This window comes from Numida meleagris, chromosome 1 (genome assembly GCF_002078875.1).
Source record: "Numida meleagris isolate 19003 breed g44 Domestic line chromosome 1, NumMel1.0, whole genome shotgun sequence".
NCBI lineage: Eukaryota > Metazoa > Chordata > Aves > Galliformes > Numididae > Numida > Numida meleagris.
In genome coordinates, this window is record NC_034409.1 from 151,148,477 (window position 1) to 151,173,724 (window position 25,248).

Genomic DNA, 25,248 nt, shown 5'->3' on the forward strand with positions numbered 1-25,248 from the left:
GTTTGTTTTCCACCCCCCGCAAAGGTTTTATAACTTCTTTAGAACTGAAACCTGCCATGGCATATAGTGAGACAACCACCTTTAATCAAGGAAAGAGTCAGAGTTTTCAGGAACCTGGTGGATAACTAAACTGATAAAAACCTATTCTCAATACAGGAGGTTTACAGAGGAAAACTGAGAAGGAAAAAGGATTAAATAACTTGGTAAAACCTAGAAATGAGATCTTCGGCATACAAAACAAAAATGGAAAACTTAATGATGGGAGGGGGGAAAAGGGCACAATGAAACCCAGGAGTATTTGTTTGCCAGCAGGAAAATTCACAATTAAAGTCTAAACTAAAGAGAACTATACCATACCTCGGGACGACTGTGGAATATTTCATCAAACAGACTCCTAGACTCCCTAAACTGGGCGTGCTAAGCATGTAAAAACAAAAAAACATAAGACAAACGCAACTAAAGAGCATTAAGTAAAAGCCATTCATTGCAACATACAAGTCATTTACCTGTTAGCAGTATGTTTGCCTGTTTAAATTAACCTTTGAAAACTGATGTTGAGAATAAGAAAAGGCAGACGTGAAAAGTCAGCATAACTAGTGCTATTACAGCTGACGACAAAGGATTGCTACAATTTCTTTGATATGCTGAGCATATAACTAGGAGCATATGAAAGAAATGAATGTTTACACAATCCATTCTTCTAAGACAAAATACACAAAGGTCTACAAAATCAAGTATCAAAAGTGTCAGCAAATTTTAAGTTCTGATTGCTCACATGATCTGCAGATTCAAGGACTATGATGAAGCCTTTAATATGATCACAGTTATTTTTTTCCATAACTTCCCTATCTCATTCAGGAAAAAAAAAGTATGAAATCAGTTCATTAAATGCACTTTGCATACAGTTTTTCTCCCTTTTGGTCAATTAACAGGCTTGTAGCCTTCTCTGCTGCACATTTTAGACTATATCATGAAAGAGTTATCAACTTCATGTATTGCTCAAGGTAACATAAGGTCATCTAACATTTTAAACTGTTCTCATTTTTGTGGCAAAGAGGCAAAATATCCTTATTCAAGAAGCAAGAAGTTAGAAGCACAGCTCCTAACACAGTTCACAATCTTACGAGCACTGATTTCATAAAGCTGGAAATCAGAAATTGAAGCTACATGTTTTATGTATGTTTTTCAGGTATGTAATAAGTAACTTATACACCATATGCAGATGTCACTGATTGTAATCTCAAAGTGAAAGCAAGAAAATAATTATAGACCAGTAGTGCAAAGTTCAAGTGACTTAATTGTTCTTTTGCAGGTACTCAGAGCTAAAAATCAAAATGTTTCCCCTCAGGATGGCAAATCACCACCCTAACCATTATGTGACTTTTTCCATAACCTTAATACTGTTTCATTAATGTAGCTTCAGTGTGCCCTTTACAGGAAAATAAAGAAAAGAATAAGAAGCAAAATGACCAGAGACTATCATCAAACTGGATATCCTTAGCAGTCAGCAGGACCTAACGCTTTTAGGTACATTGACAAAGCTTCTGATATTAACAGTACTGACTTAGTCTACAAATCATTTAGCAAGTTTCTGCCTTGGGGGAATGATGGTGTGTTCCTACTGATTTTTTCCTAAGTAGGTGAAATTTTTATGAATTTCAGTAAGCATCAGCACTTACTTCCCAAGTTCTTCTGTGTATTTTGGAAAAGAATGTATACTGTCAGATTTTATGCAGAAGTTCATTTATTACTCTGTCACCATATCCTGCAATCCTGCCTCTGAAACCTAGATTCCTGCCCCTTGCCTCCATTTTACTTGCTTTCCTGTCCTGGCAATTCTTTCTTGACTGATTGACTGTTCAAGTTTTACTAATGCATTTGATTTTTTACTATTCTCACATTGTATATTTTCCAAATAAAGTTATTTCCCTTCCTCGGCTCCAAAAGTGTCTAGAGAAACACAATCCTATCAGTGTTCTTTCTCCACTTCTATAACCATTTTCTCACTCACCAACTTCAGCTCCCTTTCCAGTGCACATTTGGTTTCAACCCTCATTCTTTTCTCCACTAACCTCCGTTTATTCTGTTCCCTCTTGCTTCTCTAAGATTTCTCTGTACTCTTTACACATAATTAGATTTACATTCAGCCTTGCCTTTTCTCATTACAACTCAGACCCATCCTCTCTCATCCTGCCTGTGTTCATTTTGTTAGCCATCTCTTTGCCCAGCTAAATCTAGACTTCTCTTCCTGCAACACTTAAGCTTCAGAGTCTCAAAGTCTTTGCCCTACTTTGCTCTACCTACTGCTGACGTTCTTACGGTTGAGTCAACTGGCCTTCCTCTTCCCTACTGATCAAAGGCCAAGAATAATAAGACTATCTATGGCACATCAGAAACTCACAGTTCCAGTACTGAAAGTACTGAAGGGCAGTCATACGGTCTATCTTTTTTAGTCTCATAATGCTGTTCTGATATAGGACATCTGTAAATGTTCTTGGAGACAACACATCTGCAGGCCCATCCCTTGCAGAGCTATGAACAGTCTGAACTTGTTCCTGGAAGACAATCTCCACAAACTTACTCATTTTAAAGCTCTGTGTATCAACTGTGGAAACTCATTTTTCAGTAACTTACTTTGGCCAAAGCCAGGCATATTTTCTGAGGCAGGGTAAAAGATGTTTCTGACACAGCAATCTAAACATGTGAGAATTAGAGCACTTCACAATAAAAGGCTTAAGAACACAAGCAGAAAACCAGTCTTTTACTTAGATTCATTCTTAAATTGTCTATACCTCAGCCTAAGGTTTTTTGTTTCTTTTCCCCCCCAATTAAATGCAGGTCTGAGACAACTGCATCTATGTCTAAAGCTTTCCCTCCACAGGGTTCCAGATGTACAAAGTTAAAAGCAACAGGAATATTGCAAGAGTTGCATATGCCCCATCTGAAGTATTGTAAGGCTGCTTACAGTACCTGTGAAGTTAATGTTTCAGTTGCTAACACTTCAAATAAACTTAAAGTTTTCTAACTTCAGATTGAGAGTTGCATTCAGACTGAAGTTTCAGCCTAAGTCTTACTTACATTGCAAGCAGTAACAGACTAGATATAATCCATGCTTCTGTTAAAGCAGTTAAAAGGTTACAAAATCATCACCTCCTAGCAAAAACTTGGCAAGTAACCATGCAAATATTTTGCATTCATAGCTACATTTAGTAAAACAGACTTGTGTAACACCTTCACTGGTGATATCACATAAATCTATTTTAACTACAGCTGTGTGTACCTGCTAACTGCTGTGCACTGTGAGTACTGCATGGCAGTCAAGGAGGAAACCAATTCCAGCTGCACAAGCTGAAGTTTTCCATTCAAAAGCATGTTGTACTTGACACGTACAACCCAGTTAGAAAGATTTTAAAAGCATCTCAAACTCAATCACCTTAATCTCAAAGTGAGGATTACTAGAGAAAGCACTGGAAGCTTAGTTTAATTATGGCATATTACAGCCAATCCTATAAAATAGCATACTTTCAAAATTTCAGAGAGAAAAAAGAAAACAAAGTCATTGATTGTTTACAAAACTAACATTAACAATAATCGTGTCAGTTGTGTGGGGTTTTGTTTGTTTTTTGTTTTTGTTTTTTCTTTGAAGACTGCATTCATTACAATGTTAACTCTTACAAAAGCGTAAGTACTGAAGGCATACCTATTAATTTACCATTTACCATACTTGTGGTATGTGACATTTTCTTTAAATACTTGGAACATTTCTTCCAACCTGTCATGGCTTTCCAGTATTTAAACTTTCATGTAACAAGTAACACGGATTTTTCTCTTATGAAGATCTACACTGTTTGGTGTTTTGACTCTCCCAGACTACCAGAATTTCGTTCCTCTCCAAAGCTCTGCTTACTTTACTAGTCTTTTTTTTTTTTTTAAACCATATGAAACAATACCAGCACAGCTCTAGAAATTAACATTATTAGTGGACACTTAATTAAAAGTTGACAAGATACTGAATAAACTATCAAAACAGGGCAATATTTGGCTTTCAGAAATATTTAGCCACCTACTAAACCTCACAAGAGTGCAAACACTATACAGCTTCTCTAGTATTAACTTACACTACTGATAAAAAAACAAATATTTAAAATATTTAAAATCGCCTGCCCACCGTTATTTTAGTGAATAGGCCATGATATGGTCCCAATTGTTGTAACTCATTAGATAAATCTTACAAGTTTCATAAAGCTGAAACAAAGGACTACGTTACTTACTCGCTGGGCAACTTCTGCTGCAGCAGCCGCCATTGCTGCAGCTTTGGCCTTCTCTGCTTCATCATAAGTAGGAAGAGAGGTAGCTACACTGTATGGAGGTGGTACAGGATAAAATTCATTGTGTGTTTCTGTTCAAAATAAAGAGGTTATGCATTTTTAAACTAGAAAGATGTCAAGAACAATAAAATTTATGTGCACAAAACTACTTAACTTTAAAGTGCATTCTTTCAAGAGGTTAAAATTGATATTATAGTTCAATTTCTTACAAGCTTTGAGAAAAAAACTATATTTTTATAAAATTAAAGTCAACAAATTAATGGTTATTTCAATTGCCTTTCAATCTAAATGTTACAAGGATCAAACAAGTTAGGAAAAGAATTCATGAGTCTAATTATATGTCTATGTGTTTCTATCAGTCATTTTATCATACAAGAGACATGCAAAGAAACATCCTAAAAATTAGCATCAATTGATTAGTCAGGTATAGTAACAATCATGACATTCTTATCAGCAGGACCTGGTTGCTATCTCCAGCTGCTCCATGAAAATCAGTTTTTCCAGCAATTCATTTTCACCACTCTTTTAAAAATATTCCTTCTATCAAAATGAACCACAGACTCCATTGTTACATATCAAACTAGTAAAATGCCAGCATATAGAATCCCATCATTAACAAAACAAAAACATTTAAAATATACTTTCTGCCTACTGCTAGTAGCAGTTTATAACGAGATTGCTTACAAGGTAAAAATACGTCAGCACAACACTGCGAGGTTATTAAGTGTAGGGATAATTCAGCATAGCTACATGTTATCACAGTTACAAACACTGTGTGATAGAATAGGGACAGGAAATTGTTCTTTCAATCAACATTAAAGACCTAGGTCATAGTAATTCTGAAACATTTACTTGGTGAATGTGAGATGCAAATCCAGGCAACTTTGCTTGAGCAAGGCCTTTGATGTTGCCTGCTGTTAAGTCTCCTATACCCTAAAGGGAAGTCACAACCTCATCAGAAAGGGAGTAGTGAATAAAAAGCCCCACTTTTTTTATTCTAATTTTCTTCAGGAGGTTTCATCAAGAGCCTTTAAAGCAAAAATGCATCTTTTCAAGGCAGTATTTTCCACCAAACGTGGCACATACTTTGGCTTTCAGGGGTGGGGTGGAGGTGGCAGTTAAAAGAGCAATGAAAATTGCTAATGAGGTCTAATAAGGAGCACTGAAGTATGTAGATTAAATGTGGAACTGAACTACACACAGACTTAAATAAAAGCTAACCATTACACTAATTAATGAACAACCCTTTAGTCTAGTAATTTGGAACAATTAGCATAATTTAGAAGCATGCTTCTTGTGAACAAACTTAACAAAGGGCTGTGCATGAAAGCCTCGCTTTTTGCTGCAATTGTGTGCGTAGAAAAAATACTGCAGCACGTACCACGTCGACCGAGTGCTGATTCACTCACACTCCTCTCTGACAAGCTGTTATGCAAGAAAAATACCTGAGGTTGCAGCTGCTTCTACGTCTATGCTACAGTAAGGTGGAGGGGAGGTATCTGCTTCAGATAAGGCTGCTGTCTGAGGAGTCTGTGTAGACTCTGTAGAAGTAGAAGGCTGCTCAGCCACCGAAGATTCTGGAGGGTCATCCTCATTGTGAAGCTTCAAAGAAAAACACAAAAGTCATGGAAACAACTGCCTGATAACCTCATACGCACAGGACTATCATCAAGAAAGAAAAAAAATGCTCTTCAACAAAACCAAAAATTGCTTACAAACACAGCACATAATCACTAAGGAACCCAGTGAAATACTCCTTAAGCAAACAGTCAAAAGCAGCCTTAAATGTCTTTTTCTTCCCCCTCCCAAAAACAGATTACTTCTGCTCAGTGTGATGTTCACATAATTTCAGAAATGTGCATTTTTAATGTTATCTATATGGGAAAATGAAAATTTAAAATATTCATGTAATAGAAAGTAGTTCAACGTATTATTTTTTCCTTAGATGTTTCTAAAATATTTAAATCCATTTTAAAATACAAGCGAGCAACACTATTTCTTGATTTCCTCTAGATTGCTGCAGTACAAATAACACTACTTGTATAAGAGTGACCTTTACATTCTTGCATTTCATCAGATAGCTTCTTCATCCAAATTCTTATACTTTCTAAAATATTCTGAATTTTTCTACATTCTGGAAAGAATCCTTCTCCTATACAACTTTAACTTGCTTGGATGTCTGTTTCTTTAAATATAGCCCAAAAGGGACCTGTCCTACTACTGAAGCACTCATATTCAAAACTCAATCAGATGAACAGACTGAAAAGACCTAAAATGCAATTTTCCATTCCTAAAAACATCTGACAGAATATTGTTGTCCTAGCAAAAAAAAAAAAGTAGTTATTTTTCTATTAAACAAAGTGTAATCAAATTATTGGAAAAGATTAGTTTCAGAAGAAAGAATGCTCAGTAAGTTTTGCTAAGTAGCGCCATGCTCTTACGATAATTACTTGATGTCCACAGCATATCAAAGTTCTGGAGGTTATAAATTCTGTGCTATTCTTTCTAAGCTAGCAATAACTGCAGGAATTACAAGCCAATATGACATTCTACAAAAGGCAGGTACATTGAAAAGGTAGTTCAAGGGAAAACAAAATAAAATACAATAATTTAATTAAACAACTTCATGCAATTTTCATATGGCTTCTGCTACAAATACTATCTCTTGAAACATGTCAAACTCAAAAGGGATAGTTATTTGAAGCCTTTTTTCATGAGCTCCCCCAAAAATTGTATTCTGAGAACAACTTAAATAGGAAAGGCTTTATCTAGACATAAAGTACAAGCTTAACTATACAAGCATAAGCAAGCTTATATAAGTTTACACATACATCAGCATACCGTGCGTAAGTGCATATAGATATATATATATACACACACACTATTCACAAGCACAGACTATTAAGGAAAGGTCACTTTGAAAAGAACTGATAGAGGTTATTGAAGGTTTTTGGGTACTGAGCAATTAGGTCATTTAACATCTAATCAGCGATCCAGAAAAAGCAGTAAACTGAGAAATATGCAAATCTATTCATAGTAGTTAAGGTCAGAGAAAAGAAAACAATTTCAAAATAACCTAATATATTTAGGGATACAGAAAGCATGTGAAAAGACAAAACACTTGAATCCAAAAAAGCTAAAACAGGTCAGAAAAAATAGCCCAAGAGTTAGAAACATGGTTCTAAATTAAGTACAGTCATTTGCAAGAAAAATCTGATGCTGAAACAGATACAGCCAACAAAATCATTTTAAAATAAAACTGTTATTATATTAGCAGTGAAACAACAGAAAATTACTACCCTTTTGTGTCAACACCTGGTACACAAAATATCAAGAGGTATTTGGGATGTGTGTGTTGTTCCGGTCTATGAACAGGGCAAGCAGCACAGCCTAGGTAATAGGGCTCTGTTGGTTATCTTCATTCCTCCTCTCTTCTCGCCCTCCACTTCAATAACAGCTCAGTTATTTTATTTCTCTCCCTATCAATACACAGTTTGTGTTGTGACCGTACTACCAATGCACAAAGATCCACAGCACCCACCAGTCAAGAGACACAGCACTGCTCATTTTGCCTTTACCGAGAACATTAATTTTGTCTCTTCTGCCTCGTTTCTTGGAAGCTACTTTTCTCCAGATTTGAGACTTAGAAGCACTAACAAATGATGGAGGTAACACTACAGTGGGAGAATATGCACCTAAGATTTCTTTCCTTTATAGACAGTGTTAACGATTCATTCTACTGTTACAGAAAGTCTGAGAAACAGAGAAACTCCATACTAAAGGCTCTATTCAAAAGAGTCCTGTTATGACCTGTAGTGCACTGAAAAGGCATAGTTCTGGTCTTTATTTTGTATGACTCACAAACAGGGACTAAACATTTCAATTTATCCTGGAATTTACTCTACAGATCTGTCAGACATTCTGAAGCGCATCAAGGTCATTCTAATGAAATAACTTTATGCTACGCTAGATACTTAAAAATATAAGCTATTTCCATGCTAAGAATTTTATTTTACAAGCACTATAAATGTGCTGTTGAAATTAAATACACATTATAAATCATTCTATAAAATGGGAAACAGCATTTTTTGAAAGAAGTGTATAAAATCAGTTAACAGAAATAGCTGTTTGTATGTTAAGCTAGCTAGAGCAAGCACGTGCTACTTCAATTCACTTCATCAGAAAACATTATTCTAATTGTGCGAATGTAATGCACAGGGCATTAGATGTTGCTATGTTTTCTTGTGCTTTTAAGAAAATTTGGCATCTCGATCTGTCAGCAAAAGAAAAGCGTAAGCAGAGTGAAGTCTCAGTCTTGGTTTGGTTGGATTTTTCTTTTTTTAAAGGCTTATGGATAAAAGCACCCACGTCAATCCCCTCAGTAAGGGACTCTTCACCAAGCACTTCCTCCTGGCTCATATTCTTTTTAGTGTCGATGTATTTCAGGTATTGCACCCGATTACTTTGGAAACAATTACACAAACAGAAAAGACGATTTAAGGAAAGGAAGAGAAGGAGTACTTCCTTAAAGAAGCGATTTATGATGAGAATGAAATGCTAAAATAAAGATACCCATATTTTCCACAATATTTAGATACGGAACCTCTGGTAGCCTCCATGACACGTTGAGCTGCTGGTGTCAGAAGAGCCATTGCTTCTGTATCTAGCTCTGAATTTTAACTGTGCCAAGATAAATACAGCCTGCAAATATATGCATTATGACTCCTCACTCTTCGGTGTGCTGTAGTTCAAGGGCCGTGAAAGCAGGGGTTGAAACACTTGTGCATATAGATTACAAGAAATTAAATCTCTAAAATATTCCTTTTTAATTGTAAATCTCCTGTAGTCAGCCAGATACGTTGCGTACAAGCTAAGATGTAAAGGACCTTCATCTTGGCAAAAGCAGCCGTAGTGCTTACACCTCCATAATTTTTTTTAGGCAGATGAGCTGTAACTTCTCTTTATTCTTAATTAAAATAGCAGGCAAAGTAATCCTACTACTGGAAAAGTTTCCAGGTCTTATTTTTTTTCTTTTAATGTTAAATGCTGAAAAGGTAATGTTTAAGTACATAGCTTAAGTAATACCTTGAACAGACATTTTCTGTTCCCTTCTGGATATTTTTTAGCTTGGTTTCTATGGAAATGAAACCTATGCAGCATGTTGGGCCTCTTCTTCCCCTGCCTCCAGAAATAGCTTCTAAATTTACCAGCCAGCATAAGCCAAAATTAAACGAGAAGGGAGAGGCTCAAAGAGAGTTGGGTTCCTACAGATTTCAAGCGAACTGGTGACTCCACAGAGGAGGATCAGTGCCCTGTGAACAAGGCAGGAAGAAGTGGCGACACTGTCTTCTCACAAATGCCTACCCTTTTGGCATGAGCAGATCTTCCAGCCTGCCAGAGCAAGTTCTGCTTTTTGGGTTTGTTTGTTTGTCTTCCTCTGGAGTCTACTGAGAGAAGAGCTGAAGTTACTGCCTTGAGGACAAAGTAGGAAACAGCACTTGATCCATTGCTAACAAAAGCTTGTTTCTGTCCTTGAGACAACTACTGTTTATCATTCTAGCTGTAAATACTTATGATTCTTAAGCCACTTCTTATAATTTTTATGCTGGAGTATTCTGTAAGGAGTGTTGTCACCGGAAAAAAAAAAACACCTAGCTAGCTTGCTTTTTCTGTTTTCCTTTTTACCTTTATTACCAACACATCTTAGCAAAGCCTGACTTTTAGGTAAGCTTATGAATAAGTTTCAGGAGTAATTGTTCTGCATGGGTCATCAAAGGTGTAGAGCAGCATTCTCACCAGCAGTCTTAAATTAGAAGTACTTTTAATGTGTCCTTTCTAGCCTTTCAAATGATATTACTACTACATTCTTCAATAAGCTTGGCTTCCAGTTTTGACTTCACACTGATGAATTCATGATTGGATGAGTTCTGATGAGTTCTTTCCATTTTCCATTCAAACAAACAATGCATAAAAGCTCTGTAACACTGGACTTACATTATGCTTTGACTGAATGCATGGACATAAGTAGATCATACAAGTTCAAACTCCATATGCTAAGCCAGTCAATTGGTACACCTGCTCTACAAAAAGCAACACTCTTAGAAACACAGGTTCATCTTTTTCACTGGGCAGAAGCTGACACTTCTACATTTATAGTTTCCTAGAGTAAGTTTCAGACAGCAAAAGGTCAACCAGAACTATCCACTTACCACGGCTTCTAGTGCCGTAGAGAAGAACTTATCTCAAGATTGCCTCTGCAGTGCACAACAGCTATTTCAACACTGCTGCATCAGATTCACGACCTCTTCCATACTGCTACACAAGCATTTATTCCACAGGAATTTTAACATAGTAAATAGTAAAGGTGGAACCAACAATAGGTTCAGAACAAAAACTCTGTCATCTCCATTGAAGCTTTGAGGAAGCTTCTCCCCTTTTTTGAATCTTTTGAAAAGCTTAAAGGTGTATTACACCTACCTACTGGTAATGATTTGCAAATCTATACTGAAAACTCTTCCCTACATGCAAGGTGCTACTCATAAGAAATTTAGGCTTTAAAGCAGAATGCTCCATGTACATAAAAATAATCTCACTAGACTACATACGAGTTGTGTATTAAATGCTAGTCTTGTAACTGCATCTTACATTGCTCTTTTTTTCAGCTTCAGTAGTATAGAAGTAAGTTTACTTATCTGCAAATAGCAAAGTGTTTGTCTTTGGATTTTGTAGGGGTAAAAAAGAAATGACACAGTGATCAACAGTTCACACTACAGGCTACAGTTTTCTCATTTTTAGAAGAATAAGCAAAAAACCTATACCACTAACCTATCAATGCCATTTAAGTGTTAAGATCAATCAGCTCCAATAAGCTCCGTGTACTTCATCATCAAATGCATTCTCCTGAAACATACAGTACCAGCCACAGAATTCAATAAAATAAAACAATAAAATATTCTAATGAATACTAGAATACTATACAGTGAAGATTCTAGGGCACTTCAGTACATTCTAGTATAACAGAGAAGTCCAGCAACCTTTTGCTTTTAATTATTACATTCTTAGCTATAACTCAACAAATGTAATCAGCATTCCGAAGTGCACAGAACAGATCCACGTAGTTTTTTTTCTCCCCCATCCCATCCCTTGGCAAGTCTCAACTATCACATACTGAAATCTAGTGACAGTCCTTCATTACAGAGGACTTCTTTTTTGTCGTTAGGTTTTCATTTGTCTTTAAAATGATACATCTCTGTAGAAAGTTTTCAACAGTAGTCACTGTGTTAAAAGGTCAAAGATGTAAAATCTGCAGTAGAAGCAGAAAAGCAGAACAGAAGTCCATTGCTGCCATTCCACAGCTGTGTAGAAATACCAAATGTGTCTGCTAAATAAGGATTAGGTACCATGGAAACCCACAACCTCTGGAGGCAAACTTGTACAGAAAAGAATCTGGAGAGATTTATACTGAATGTTGTTGAAAAGTATGTCGCAACAGGATGGCTCTTCCGCTGAAGTTAGTCTTCTCATGCAAAAATGAAGCGAGCCATAGCCACTGAAAATGCTTTATAGGCACTTAACTTACGAAATAATTAAATCATTTTAGTCAGTTCTGTTTAACTTGAAATCTAGACTATTGGATTTTCCAAGTTACTCTTCAAAGAAACATACTAGCATTTTGGGGGAAGACAGGAATCAGAAATAGTGATCAGGGCTTCCTGGACCAAAAACGTGCATCTCCACGGTTGCTATTTTACACGGTCAGTTTTACCTGTTCGTTTCTTTTTTTTTTTTAAGGATTATAATCCAAATTTAAACAATTATATATTTGATAGCACAGTGTGCACATTCGCATTCATTTCCTTTGACATCTGAGGTATACATTCTTTCCCATCTCCCCAACATTAACAGCAAGCATCCTGTTAGTAAATTACAGTAAACATATTATGTGTCAATACTAGAATATTTACTGTTAGAAAAGAGTTTGAAGACTTAACATTACCTGCTTACCGCTTCTTTAGGTTTCTCTTCTATTACAGAATTACTCAGAATTCCAAACACTGTAATTTTGATATGATCCAAACAGATATACCTTTCATATTTGTTGTAAAATTTCAAGTCAGGCATAGTCTCCAAGTGTTCTTCCTATTGAGTGATTATAGGAATTAATTGTGAAGTCTGCCAACAAAGAACCGGTGTCTCTAGTATTAATGAAGAGAACAACCGTGACCAGCATCTTTGAAAACTTCAAGCACGAGTGTAAAAACATTTCTAGAATAAATTATTTGTAAAGCTTACTCTAAAGCTTGTACACAGTAAGAAACTGCAATTCTGTCTTACTGTAGAATTTTGAAGTTATTTTAAAAATTGCCATGAACCACATAGCCTTCTGTCAGATGTTAACTCTAGAACAGCTTGAGGAAGCTAGTTTGAATTTTACTTAAAAAAAAAAAGCAGAAAAGACTCTCCTCCTTGAATACTTCCTAGATAGAAATAAAAACATAAAATACAGACCTACCAGTTAAAAAAAAAAAAAAAAAAGAAGTATGTTACTCTGACCAGAGTTCAGTTTAAGGAAGTGTACCATTTCCAGTACAACCATCAGGAGATACATGGAAAGCACACAAGCCTTAGTCACTTACTTGCCCTCCATTTTACCCAAACTTCCCTAACACTCACAGCTGTTATGGCACAGTTGGTAAAGGGCCTATCTCTGCCTACTCCATCTCGCTTCTGTTATGGATTCGATGCATACGAATTTGCATTCTTGAATCTGCTGATACTCTGCGCCTCAATGACCTTGTGTAGTAACAAACTGCTTCTATTCATTTCTCCTCATGTAGTTTACTTGCTGTGATATAAACCAAATTTCAGCAAGCATTCTCCAGCTTTAATATAGTACAATTTGTTGAATAACAGTTCTGCAATTGCTTTATCTGCTGCTTTGATGACTTTGCCAGCATCAGTCACTTCCAACTCCCACCACTCATTTCATACTGCGCTTTCAAAAAGGCTGCTTCCCTTCACATTCTGTAGCTTCACTAGGCTCTTCCTGTGAGAGACCAAAACTGCATATGGTTCCCAACATGAAAGCAGTTCCCAGCTTTCATACAATGATGCTTCTTGCTCCTTCTCAGTATTTCTCCTGATAACAGGAAAATGCATTGAAAAGATTTGCTGGCAGCTACCACTAACCAACAGCTCCAAGAATTGGGAAATCCAAGTGCCACATCTTGACATACCAGCAGCTTTACAGAATCAGTTCATAAAGAAAATTCCCGCCATTCTAAATACACAAAAAAATGTAAACTGTAAGCAGGAATAGGAAAGCCTGTAAAACTGGAAAACAGACAGGGCTGACACCCAAAAGCAATCTCAATGTTAAACAGTTAGATTCAGCTTCTATTTTAGCCTACATCCATGTAAGCCAAGAAATTCAAGGTTCATGCAAAATGTTGAGCACTTCTGTAAATGTTATGCTGCATGTTTCACTTGAAGTCCAAGTGCAGTAGGATAGCTCACACACATCTTCCTAATGAGGACAATGCAAAAGGATGCTAAAAATGATGAATTTTTGTTTATTGTTTTAGGTGGTGGCGGGGGGAAGAGTAAGGAAAAAGAATAATTTATTGGTTGGGTTTCCCTGCCTCTCCGGAAAAGTGTTATGGTAACTGAACTGCAGAAGGCATGAAGTTTCACCTCAAGTCTCTGACTGAAGAGTGGCTGAAAAATAAGACTCTAGTTTGTGTCTCCTATATTGCAGTAAGTAAGCATCCATAAAAATTCTGGAGTAAAACCTTAAGAAAAGCTTCCAATGTCCCAGCTTTGTTAACAACACTGAGGTTTCATCTCTTCTGTATTTGAAAAACCCAGTCAAGCAGGAGCAGTTTTCTATTCAACACTACAAAGTAGCCCAAAAATGAAAAGATCAATGAAATATGTAAGTCAGAAAATCAGAGTGTCCAGAGGAGGCCTACAAAGATGGTGAAGGGTCTAGAGGTCAAGATGTATGAGGAGCAGGTGAGGTCTCTTGGTTTGCTCAGTGCAGAGCAGAGGAGCTGAGGGGAGGCCTCATGGCGGCTGCAGCTCTTCACAGGGAGCGGAGGGGCAGCGCTGAGCTCTGCTCTCTGTGAGAGCGACAGGGCCCGAGGGAACGGCATGGAGCTGCAGGAGTCAGTCCTTGGAGTCAGGGGAGGGTCAGGTGGGGGTTAGGGAAAGGTTCTGCACCAGAGGGTGGTCGGGCACTGGAACAGGCTGCCCAGGGCAGTGGTCATGGCACCGAGCTGCCAGAGTTCAAGAAGCATCTGGACTACACTTTCAGACATAGGGTTTGAATTTCGGGTGGTACTTTGTGGAGCCAGGAGTTGGACTTGATTATCCTTATGGATCCATTTCAACTTGGGATTTTACTATGATTCTATAAATTATTATATTGATAAAGACCACATTATTCTTATTAACAGGTCAGTCATGCGTGACTTTTTGAGCATAGTTCATTGTTTTGGTAATGGGAAGTGGAGTACTCAAGCTCCTCAATTTACGACATCAGTGTTACATGCAGAATAGGCTCTACTGAACAGATTGTCCCTTTCATTTGTGGTCTTACCCTTCTCCATCCACCAGGGGACTCACAGCTTCAGTAAGTACAACACACACAGCAAAAACGAACTTCAGGCCCTTTCTTTAAAGAATGAGTTTTTATGTCTCAGTAAAGAGCACTGAGTTTTTTCAGCCCTACTGGGAGACGGATTTAGAGCATCGGCTAAGGGTTTTAAAGCAAGTCTGTGTAACACGTGGCCTGAAAGGACAAGACTCCAGACCTCTGAATCCTTACATGATATCATGATACAGATATCCAGAGACAGGTACTTTTCAGCAGATCAGATTTTTGACTAGTTAAGCTAATTAAACTAAACAAATGAGCTTAGCAGTCTAGGAGGAAGCTGAACTGCTCGAGAGTAGCAGGTGACCAAGCTAGGGCTACCTCTAAACCACAGGAAGTACGTAAAACTAACAGACACCGAGGAAGGAACACAGGCCACTGCTCATCAACTGTAGCCCAACACTGCAGGGCTTTAGTAGCCCAAAATACCATGATCAAATGGACAACAGGCCTCAGGAACACCCACCATTGTTATTCTAATCTTTGCTTTATCTAAGGCATCGCTCACTTCCTAACTAAGAGAAGTATCAACCATGCTAAGCATTACAAGAGCAATGCTTCAGTGTGAACTTGTGCTACTTCAGAAAAAAAGAAAGTTTTTTTCCTGCAATAAGGAGCTAACTGATACTATAAACATCTTCCTGTTAGTAACTTTTCCTCAAATCTGTTCCACATAACCTTTTCAGATTAAGCAAGGAAAAGCAAAAACAAGTTCAACAATTCAGGCTACATGTACAGATTTACCAAGAACATGATCCTGACCTCTCTTACAATCAGTCAACATAAACAGGTTTACTGCCAAAAGGTAAAATATTCAAAGCTGAAATGGACAAACTATTTTTGTGAATGTGTTAAGTTACCACACAGAAGTTAGAGACTGAGATCTCTATTTTTTTTTTCCTGAAAAACTGCTTTATACGAGAAGGAACACAACAAATCTCTGCCAAGCACCTCAAACCATAACTGAAGGAAAAGAAAAATGGGATTACAAACAGAAATAAAGTAGTACACAGGATATGACTGGATGTGTGTGTGTGTGTGTGTGTGTGTCTACACTACAGATTCAAAGCTAAATCCTTGTGTCCGTTCCAAATTCAGCTGGACAAAGTACCGAGAGGAAAAGGGTTGGAGGGTGACTCGGTACCTAATTGGAGTTGGATTGGATCCATCATGGGTCCATTCCAACTCAGGATATGCTATTATGTTTTGGTTATAGAGTGATTGGAAAGTTAGACTGTATCAGTTAAAGGCTAATCAGTCTAAGGTGATGGAAATGCTTAAGTGGAATGAACAGTTAAATGTTAAAATGGAAATTTATTTTCCACTTTCATTACAAATCTGAAAGCCATAAGGCATCCACATCCTGACGTGTGCTGTGAGCCCTGGCTGAGGAGGTTTGAAATGACTTTAGTAGAAAACAGAAGAAATTAGTCATTTTCGTTAAGAATGCAGCTGGCAAAGGGTACGCCCATTTTACTAAAATATGCTAGCTGTTACAGTGCTTGCCCAGGAGGTGGGAGAACCAAGCCTGAGGCAGCTCAAACCCACAGTCTTGGCTGTACAGTAGCTCGGCTTCAGTAGGAAGTATTGGCAGTGCCTCTCCAGCCTAACAAGTTGCCAATTTTTTCACTCCTTTTTGCTCATCTCCTCTTTGGATTACTTTCCTTCTCAGTTCAAAAACTATTTACTCACCGTGGCTGTGTTGGCACAGGCCCATTTGCTCATTTGCCTTTCTACATCAGCTTAAGCACCTTAGGCCTAGGAGGTTTGGAGACTATGAAACTCAAGTGTGATCAAATCTACAACACTGAACTGAAGATGAGGTCACAATAAGTTAGGTATGATGACTTGACCAGTTGGCACATCTTCCTTTTTCTGTCAACATTGTCATCAGGAAGAACATTTCAAAATGGCATAGAATTAGTAATTTTTCCTAAGTACCTCATCTTCTCCTATATGGAAGACAGCTACTAACATTTTGCATTATCACAGTACTTTTTAAGTACAAGGTTTCTGAGGCTCTCCTTATGTAGTTTCTAACTTATTTTTCAGAGAAGCTGACAGAGGACTCAGAGTTCCTCATTTTTATTGTACCACGATCAGAGCAGATCATGAATGGTCACTTTACAGGTATCTTCTGCTGAGAACCCTGTTATTTGAAAGCATTTTGTTCCTGCTACCTCAACTTCTGCCTTTTATTATATTTTTAAAAGGAATTATGAGACTTACAAGATGTGACATTTACACAACATAGCCTGAAGCTTTACTCTTACATTTCACAGCCTTGTGTCACTGCTCAGAGCAGGTACATCTTTCTTTTATGAAACCTAAGAAAAACCCTAGTTTCACAAGATAGGCTCATCCAAGCCAACAGCTTGCTACCACCAGAAAGGACAGTGCTGTTCTCATCTCTTCCTCCTTCTATTTCCCTTGTGCTGACGCAACCTTAAATTAAGGTCTAAAAAGCCTTTTGGAAAAAAAAACAGAAGTAGATAACCCAGGTACATTTCTATTGTTTTTTTTTTACTACTCTTTTTTTTTTTTCCAGTACACTAGCACTAGTGTCCTATATAACTCATCTGTTTTGAACACAGGGCTGATAAAAACCACCTTACTTCCCCTTACGTCCCCGCCAAAGAGATGGGGACAGCCCACATGCCCACAGTCTGCACCCACAAAGCAGCAGCAAGCTTCTGTGACTGCTGGGTCAGTGAGACAGCATCTCTCCCAGCGAAACAGATACTGAGCTGGGTATTACATCCGTGGCCCTCCCAAAAACACCATCAGGACAACAAAACAAGTTAGATCACCCTGCTTCAAGTTTACAAAGAGTCAGAAAAAACTGTACCTATCTGGTATCTCAACTCCTTAACTAGGGAAGAGCATGCAGACTTGAAGTTTATTCCCTTGTTTCATATGAAACAAAAATATTCAAAAACCTAACTAAAAAAAATGTGAAATTTATAACTTTCTAAAATGTTCAGTGCATCATTGCTGCATTGGAAAACACACTTAAACATTTGCAAATTTTCATCTTCATTTGTGGCAAGATTATTCACAAAAACAGTCAAAGTGTTTATAAAAACATTATGATAGCTTCAAGAGAGAAACACCATGCTCCATTTAATGGACAATTTTGTCACAAGTAAAAATATTACAGAAAAATCCAAAATTTAAGTTATTTTTTACAATTTAATAATAAACAAGATGCAAGGTCAGCCTACTCTTATAAAAAAGATAATTTACCTCATTTGAAAAGATCCTTTTTAGCCCTTCTAAACTTCAAGTTTAGACAAAATTTAGACAAAATGCACTGAAAGGACTTTATCATCAATGGATAAGAAGTCTGTCTACTAAAAGCGTCACCATAACCATTGCAGACAAGCAACAGTAAAGCTTATCACTTAACGCATCTTTACTCAATATTCTTCAGTACCATACACTGAGTCTCCTAAATGTAGCATCTTATCTTCCAGTTATGACTTCACCATCAGATACGTGGAAAGCAACAGAATTTCCCTCATGTAAGCAAGCTCAGTCTGTTTAGAGACTAGGTAAGAGTTTTCCACAGAGAATAAATACTACATAAAATATACTACATCTAGGCTAGAGCTCTTAAATCAAAGACGTAGAATAATCAATATTTGGTTTTATTTATTTGCCTATCACTGCTAGGCTTAGTGTCATGACAAGAGAGGAAGGAGAAAGTTTTCTCTGTGCACATTTCCTGTATAGGTTGACTGTCATGCCATGACTTACAGACAACTTAAAGTCAAGTAAGGATTAACCAGGCAACACTGTAAAAGAAAAGAGTCAGTGACAACGGATTTAAGATGTACAGGGTTTACATGCCAAGTTTTTGGCAGTGGAGAGGTCCAGGGGTGTTTTCTCTGAAAAGAGACTGGGAGTTGCCCCTGCATTTCAGACTTAGCCAGCTCCAGCTGGATGCAAAAGGGATGTGCCACCGGCCAAAGCTGAGCCATAAGCAACGCTAATGCTGATTGTGCCTCCAGGAGAGGAGATTTGCGAAAGGATAAAAAATGCTGTAGAGCAAATGTGAAAAAGAAGGAGAAAATGTAGGGAAACCATCCCACAGACAGACAGGTCAGTGCAGAGAGAGGGCAGGAGATGTTCCAAGCATGGAGAAGTAGTTCCTCACAGCCCAGGAGAGGTCCATAGCGGAGCAGGCTGTCCCCCTGCAGCCCATGGGCACCATGCAGAGCAGATCTCCACATGCAGTCATGGAGGAGCCCACGGGAGAGCCGTGGATGAGGCCTGAAGGAGGCACAGCCCATGGAGAGCCCAAGCAGGAGCAGGCCCGGAGAGGAACTGCGGAGAGATAGGAAGGCTGGGGGAACCGCTGCCCGTGGGGACCCATGCTGGAGCAGCTCCTGAAGGATGGGCCCACAGTATGGAGCTGCAGCCTGTGGGAAGCCCACACAGGATCAGTTTGGGAAGGACGGCATCCCGTGGGAGGGATCCCAAGCTGGAGCGAGAGCAGAGCCTGAGGAGGAAAAGGAGCAGCAGAGAAATTCTTAGAAACTTTCCGCAAGCCTCATTCACTGCCCTGCTGTGCCACTCAGGGTTGAGAGAGGAGGTAGAAGAATCAAGACTGAAGTTGAGCCTGAGAAAAATGGATGGGGAAGGAACGTGCTTTTAGTTGTATTTCTCACTGCCCTACTCTTATTCATTAGCAATAAATTTGTCTTCCCCAGGTTAAGTCTGTTTTGCCTGTGATAGTAATTGCTGAGCCATCTCCCTCTCCTTATCTCAGCCCATGAGGTTTCTCATCTAATTTCCTTGCTGAGGAGGGGGAGTGCAAGAGCAACATGGCCAGCAACTGGCTGCCAGCCAGGGTCAACCCACTGCATAAGAGACGCAGAACATTAAACATCTTCTAAGATAATTGCAAAGCTATTCACATCATGTATCACTATACAGGGAAATTAATTAGAATAAACTATTTATGGTATCAACTTTGATCTCTTCATCCTGTTTCTAAGAAGTACACACAACTTTACATTCATAAGATTGGCACCTTTAAAAAAAATAAAATCAGTGTCTTTCATCCTTATAGTGCTGTACAACAGCAAGCTGAGGTTTGGAAGCCTTGACCCCCCCATAAGTCAAAGATTGATGGCTACCTGATCCCAGAACAACAACCCAAAGCCTTAATCAAAAAGACTTGGGAGGAGTTTATTACAATTCTTAAACAGTTGAACATACAAATTCTTAACTTACAGTAGGGTTTATGCACCTAAATCACTGATATGCATTTGAAGTCCTCCCTCGTGACTCATTTACCTGGCAAATCCTTTCACAGGAAAAGGCCATCCCAAGCTCTAGCACTTAGTTACTCACTCCGTTTTACACGCTGCAGGAAAAGAAAGCATTTCTTCTGCTTTGCTTCAGTATGGATTCACAAAGCATCATTCATATCACTTTTTCCTCAAACAAGCTGCACTAGGAGCAGACATCTCAAACAGCAAGATAGCAATGCACAAATTAAGGTCAGACGACAAAGAGCAAGAAGGTAAAGATGACAGCGATCACTCAATGCAGAAATTTCATTGTAATTTCCTGGTACTGATGCCTCAGTCCCTCTGTCCAACAAGGAACAGAATAGAGAAAGAAAGAAAAAAAAAACAGGTAAAATAAGAAGGGGAAACAACTGAAAATGCCCTGAATAAATTTAAAATTTAAGACATTTATCAAAGGGATTGCAGTATGTGACTAAGGGGAAAAAAAATAAAAAGGTAGTAAAGCAAGACAACCAAGATTGGCTAATTTGTTTCTGATGTCATGCTCCTGCAGGGAAGCATGACAAATTCTTACCCATCAATTAGTTGTCTTTTTGCCCTATGAAGGGAGGACAAAAAGGAGGGGGCAGAAAGCCATACAAGTCACACACGCCTGCGGCAGATAGTTACGTAATGCTGATTTACTGACTGCTCTGAGTTTACAACACTTCGTTACAGTTCCAAATAGCAGCTTTTTCACAGTTGCACCTTTTGAACGTTTTTAAACTGTTTGTTTCTTAATAAAACACAGAGGAAAAGAAAGAATGAGAAGGAGAATTTAGCACTAGTAGTTGGCCGTAAATCAGCAAAGACAAACCGAGGGCTAACTATATGAAACAAAATGTCTGCTCATAGTAGCTTGTGGTGTAAAGCTTAAAATTAAAGCGTCCACCATTCTTAAAGACTTTTAGTCGAATGTATTTAGAGAAAGCACCAGCAAAAAGAGGCAGCAGTAATGCAGATCCTTTAACTTCACTGAAGACCTACTGTCACTGACATGAACAGAGACGTAAACTGGTAATTCTGTTACGACTGAGAACCTGCACTGAATAGAGCAACGAAAGATTAGTCAGAAGCAAAGGCAGATTGGCAAAAATGGGGTGGGAGGATGAAGTGTGTGGAGTGCTTATTTTTCATGAAGCAAAACAAATAAAGACATACAACGAACACATCAAAACTGATCAGTTTTCATAAGCTTAGCACTAAGGAACGGTACGCTCACAAAACTAATGCAGTATTAGCCACATCAAGTTGTATTTCACCTCAGTATTTTGCCCTTAAAGATTAGTACATAACCATAAAATCTACAGTAATCTATCGCCTACTACCTATCACAGATATTACATAAGGAAATACCTCATAACAAAATCACAAACTGGAATAAACAGGTGCTAATTAAGTACATCTGCATCTGCTCAGGTCCTACCATTCTCTGTCTCAACACAGTAAATAACATCACCAAATTCTCAATGTCTGGCAGACAAATATATTGAAGAAAAGATAAAACAGCACGGTCTTACAGGATAGTAATCATAAGGTATTTTAAACTCTGGAGTACACTAGAGGTTAAAGCTGCAGTTTCGTTATGACTTACAAAAAATTCAATGGAACTAAAGAGTATTGTCACCATGAAGGCTTCGGAGAACACTTCCATAATGAAATACAGTGACATAAACTGACCACAAAGTTTATCACACATGGGAAACCGAATGGGCCAACTCCTACAGCTAACATTAGTATCAGCCCTTTTGGAAGGCCACACCACCAAGCATTTATCCAATATTAGGTACCAGCACCACAGCTGGAAGCTCCTAATCAAATTTAACAAAAATATTAGAGACAAGTTATCTTTTTGCTTCATCCCCCTGTGCTTTTTTCTACTCCTTTGAGTAAGTGAACTACAATTTCTAAGGCCTTTTAAAACAGACCCAAGTTATTTCAGGTCTCAGGGAGGACACAGTGTTTGGAGGCTTTTAAGAAATGGCTCTGCCAGCATTTTCGTTCTCCTTTGCAAAGAACAAGGAATGACTCCAAGACGTCTGCTGATTCTAAATTACAGTCATGTGGCATGGGAAGAGAAGCGTGCTGGAAAGCATGGACTTGGAAAGCACTTCGGGACCCGCTGCTGTTCTGAAGGCGTGCATTGCCCCTCTGAGGTCACAGGCTGCTGAGTGTGTTAGTCAGCTGTATGATGATCACAATGTATCGTCACCCAAGAGCAGACAGAAGCCCCGCACAGTCCCTAGAGCCCTCAACGGAAACACTCCAAACCTACAGAAGGGATTTCCTATTAACTTTCTCTGCATCATAGCCTAGAAACGGTGTGATAAATAAATACTGATTTATGTTATGTAAAAAGTAACATGAGTTTATGGCCTGGAACCTGAAGGCAACATTAACGCCCAGGGAAATGTGTAACTCAGACACACAGGGCAACAGGAAACACAGAAAACGCAATTACTTCTGTAGACATTGTTTCCCTGTTCAAGGAGCAAAAAAACAAACAGTGATGTAGCCAGGATTTAGGCAAAAGGCTGTATTAGAAACCTGAACCACGGCCAGTAACACAAGTTTCAGGCTTCTGCAGTGTACCTTCAGCAAAGCCACGAAGTATAGGAACCGAAGGATCAAACCTAAACTTCTGAGCAAACTGACTGCACCCACACCATTTCTGCAGCCAACACCGGCTAAAACTTGCACCTTTTGAGTAGAACTTACATTAAAGTAATGATAGCAAGATGAGTATAACTGACAGTACACTGGTAACTGCAAACACAAACACCACGACCAACTCGGGCAGGAGGCAAAGCCTTCACATCCCAAATCGCCTTTTCCGGAGCGAGCTTTAGGAGGAACGAAGGAGCACTCACACGGGGCTCCAGGAGCCGCGGAGAGCTGCAGGCTGACCCCGCTGAGCGCCCGTTCCCGCGTGCCTGCACACGGACCGCCGGATCCCGGCGCACACCACGGCCCACCCCCACGAACGGCTCCCAAAGCGGAGAGCGGTCACACACCACCCGGCTCCCCGCATCCCGCCGGATCCCCGCGGCAGCCCCCGGCCTTCCCGCAGGAACCGCGCCGTGCGGAGGGCAGACGGCGGCCGCAGCCCCTCCGGGCCGCCCGGAGCCGAGCCCGGAGAACGAGGCCCCGCCGGAAGGTGGGGAGGGGGCGGGCGGCGGCGGCTTTCCGCCCAGACGGGCCGTGCCGGCCGCCCCCGAGGGCCTTAGCCACGCACCGCCGACAAAACGGGGAGAAAAAAAAAAAGCCGCTGTCCCCCACCACGCGAGCCCCGGCGCTCACCACTTGGTAGCGGCTGGCGGGCTGGTGGTGCTCCATCCCTGCCGCCGCCGCCGAAGCTCCGCCGCTCGCCCTTCCCCCACCCGCTCCGTCACAGCCGCTGCCGCCGCCTCGGCCCTTCCCCCCGCGCCTGAGCCTCCTCCCCTCCGCCCCCACCCCCGCCCCGGCGGAGCCGCACAGCCCCACCCCATCCCGCCCGCCTTCGTGACGCGCTGTCCCCGCCCCGTAGACTCCGGCGGGTGCGCATGCGCGGTGGCTCAATGCCGAGCTCTCGCACCTCAAGAAATGGTTGTCTGCTGCTGAGGGCACGGCTTCTGGCTGCAGCGGTGCGGATATTTGTGCTGCCGTGGGGTAGAACCTGTTTGGGGTGAGCTCTCAAGACATTGTTGGCAGCTGGCGTGCAGAGCTGTACACCACTGCTGAGGTTGCAAGGAGCTTTAAGTCAGAATCGTAGGATGGAATCATTAAGGTTGGAAAAGACCACTAAGATCATCTAGTCCAACCATCAGCCCATCACCACCATGCCCACTATGTCCCTCCATACCACATCTACATGCTTCTTGTTCACCTCCGGGGACAGTGAGTCCTCCACCTCCCTGGGCAGCCCATTCCAGCGCCTGACCCATCTGTCAGAGAAGTTTACCCTAATATTCAACCTTAACCTCCCCAGGCACAACTTGAGGCCATTCCCCCTTGTCCTATCACTAGTTACATGGGAGGCCAATTCCCGTGTTGCCACAGCCTCCTTTCAGGGAGTTGCAGGGAGAGATAAGGTCTCCCCTGGGCCTCCTCTTCTCCAGGCTGAACAATCCCAGCTCCCTCAGCCGCTCCTCGTAAGGCCTGTGCTCCAGACACCTCAACAGCTTCGTTGCCCTTCTCTGGACATGCTCCACAGCGTTGATGTCTCTCTTGTAGTGAAGAAGCCCAAAACTGAACACAGTACTCAAAGTGCAGACTCACGAGTTCTGAGTAGAGGCGGAAGATCACCTCCCTGCTCCTGCTGGCAATACTGTTTCTGATACAAGCCAGGATGCCATTGGCCTTCTTGGCCACCTGAACACACTGCTGGCTCGCATTCAGCTACACATCAACCAACACCCCCAGGTCCTTTTCTACTATGCAGCTTTCCAGCCACTCTGTCTCAAGTTTGTAGCATTCCCTGGGGTTGCTGTGGCCAAAGTGCAGGACCCAGCCCTTGGTCTTGATGAACTTCATCCCATTGGCCTCAGTCCATTGATCCAACCTATCCAGGTCCCTCTGTTGGACCTTCCTATTCTCAGGCCAATAGACACTTCCTGCCAACTTGGTGTCATCTGCAAACTTACTGAGGGTGCCCTGAATTCCCCTATCCAAATCATCTGTAAATATATTAAACAGGGCTGGCCCCACTACCAACCCCTGGGGAACACCACTTTTGACCAGTCACCAGCTGGATTTACCTCCATTCACCACTACTCTCTGGGCTCAGCCCTCCAGCCAGATTTTTACCCAGCAAAGTGTGTACCTGTCCCTGTGTGTGCATGTGCAGGAGAACAGAGAAGCGGAGAGAGCTCCTTGGCTGGTGTTTGGGCAGAGTGGAAGCAAAGATGGGCAGGGTGATGAAGCTGGAGGCTGGACACATTGCAGACCAGCACAAGGCCTCACCTAAAGACAGCTCTGGCACACA

At 40.3% G+C, this 25,248-nt stretch overlaps 1 protein-coding gene across 2 annotated transcripts in view; it reads right to left on the minus strand.

Annotated features, from left to right (window-relative positions):
* Positions 1-23,944, minus strand: part of NDFIP2 (Nedd4 family interacting protein 2) — a 46,665-nt gene extending 22,721 nt beyond the window's left edge. The window contains exons 1-4 of one of the 2 annotated variants that reach the window (XM_021416891.1): positions 23,586-23,944; positions 5,774-5,930; positions 4,272-4,399; positions 358-417 (exon numbers count right to left, since the gene is read on the minus strand). In XM_021416891.1, the coding sequence (XP_021272566.1) occupies positions 358-417; positions 4,272-4,399; positions 5,774-5,930; positions 23,586-23,621 (381 nt within the window). In that variant the 5' untranslated portion in view covers positions 23,622-23,944. The remainder of the gene's footprint in view (positions 1-357; positions 418-4,271; positions 4,400-5,773; positions 5,931-23,585) is intronic. The other variant, XM_021416882.1, reaches the window with a different exon arrangement.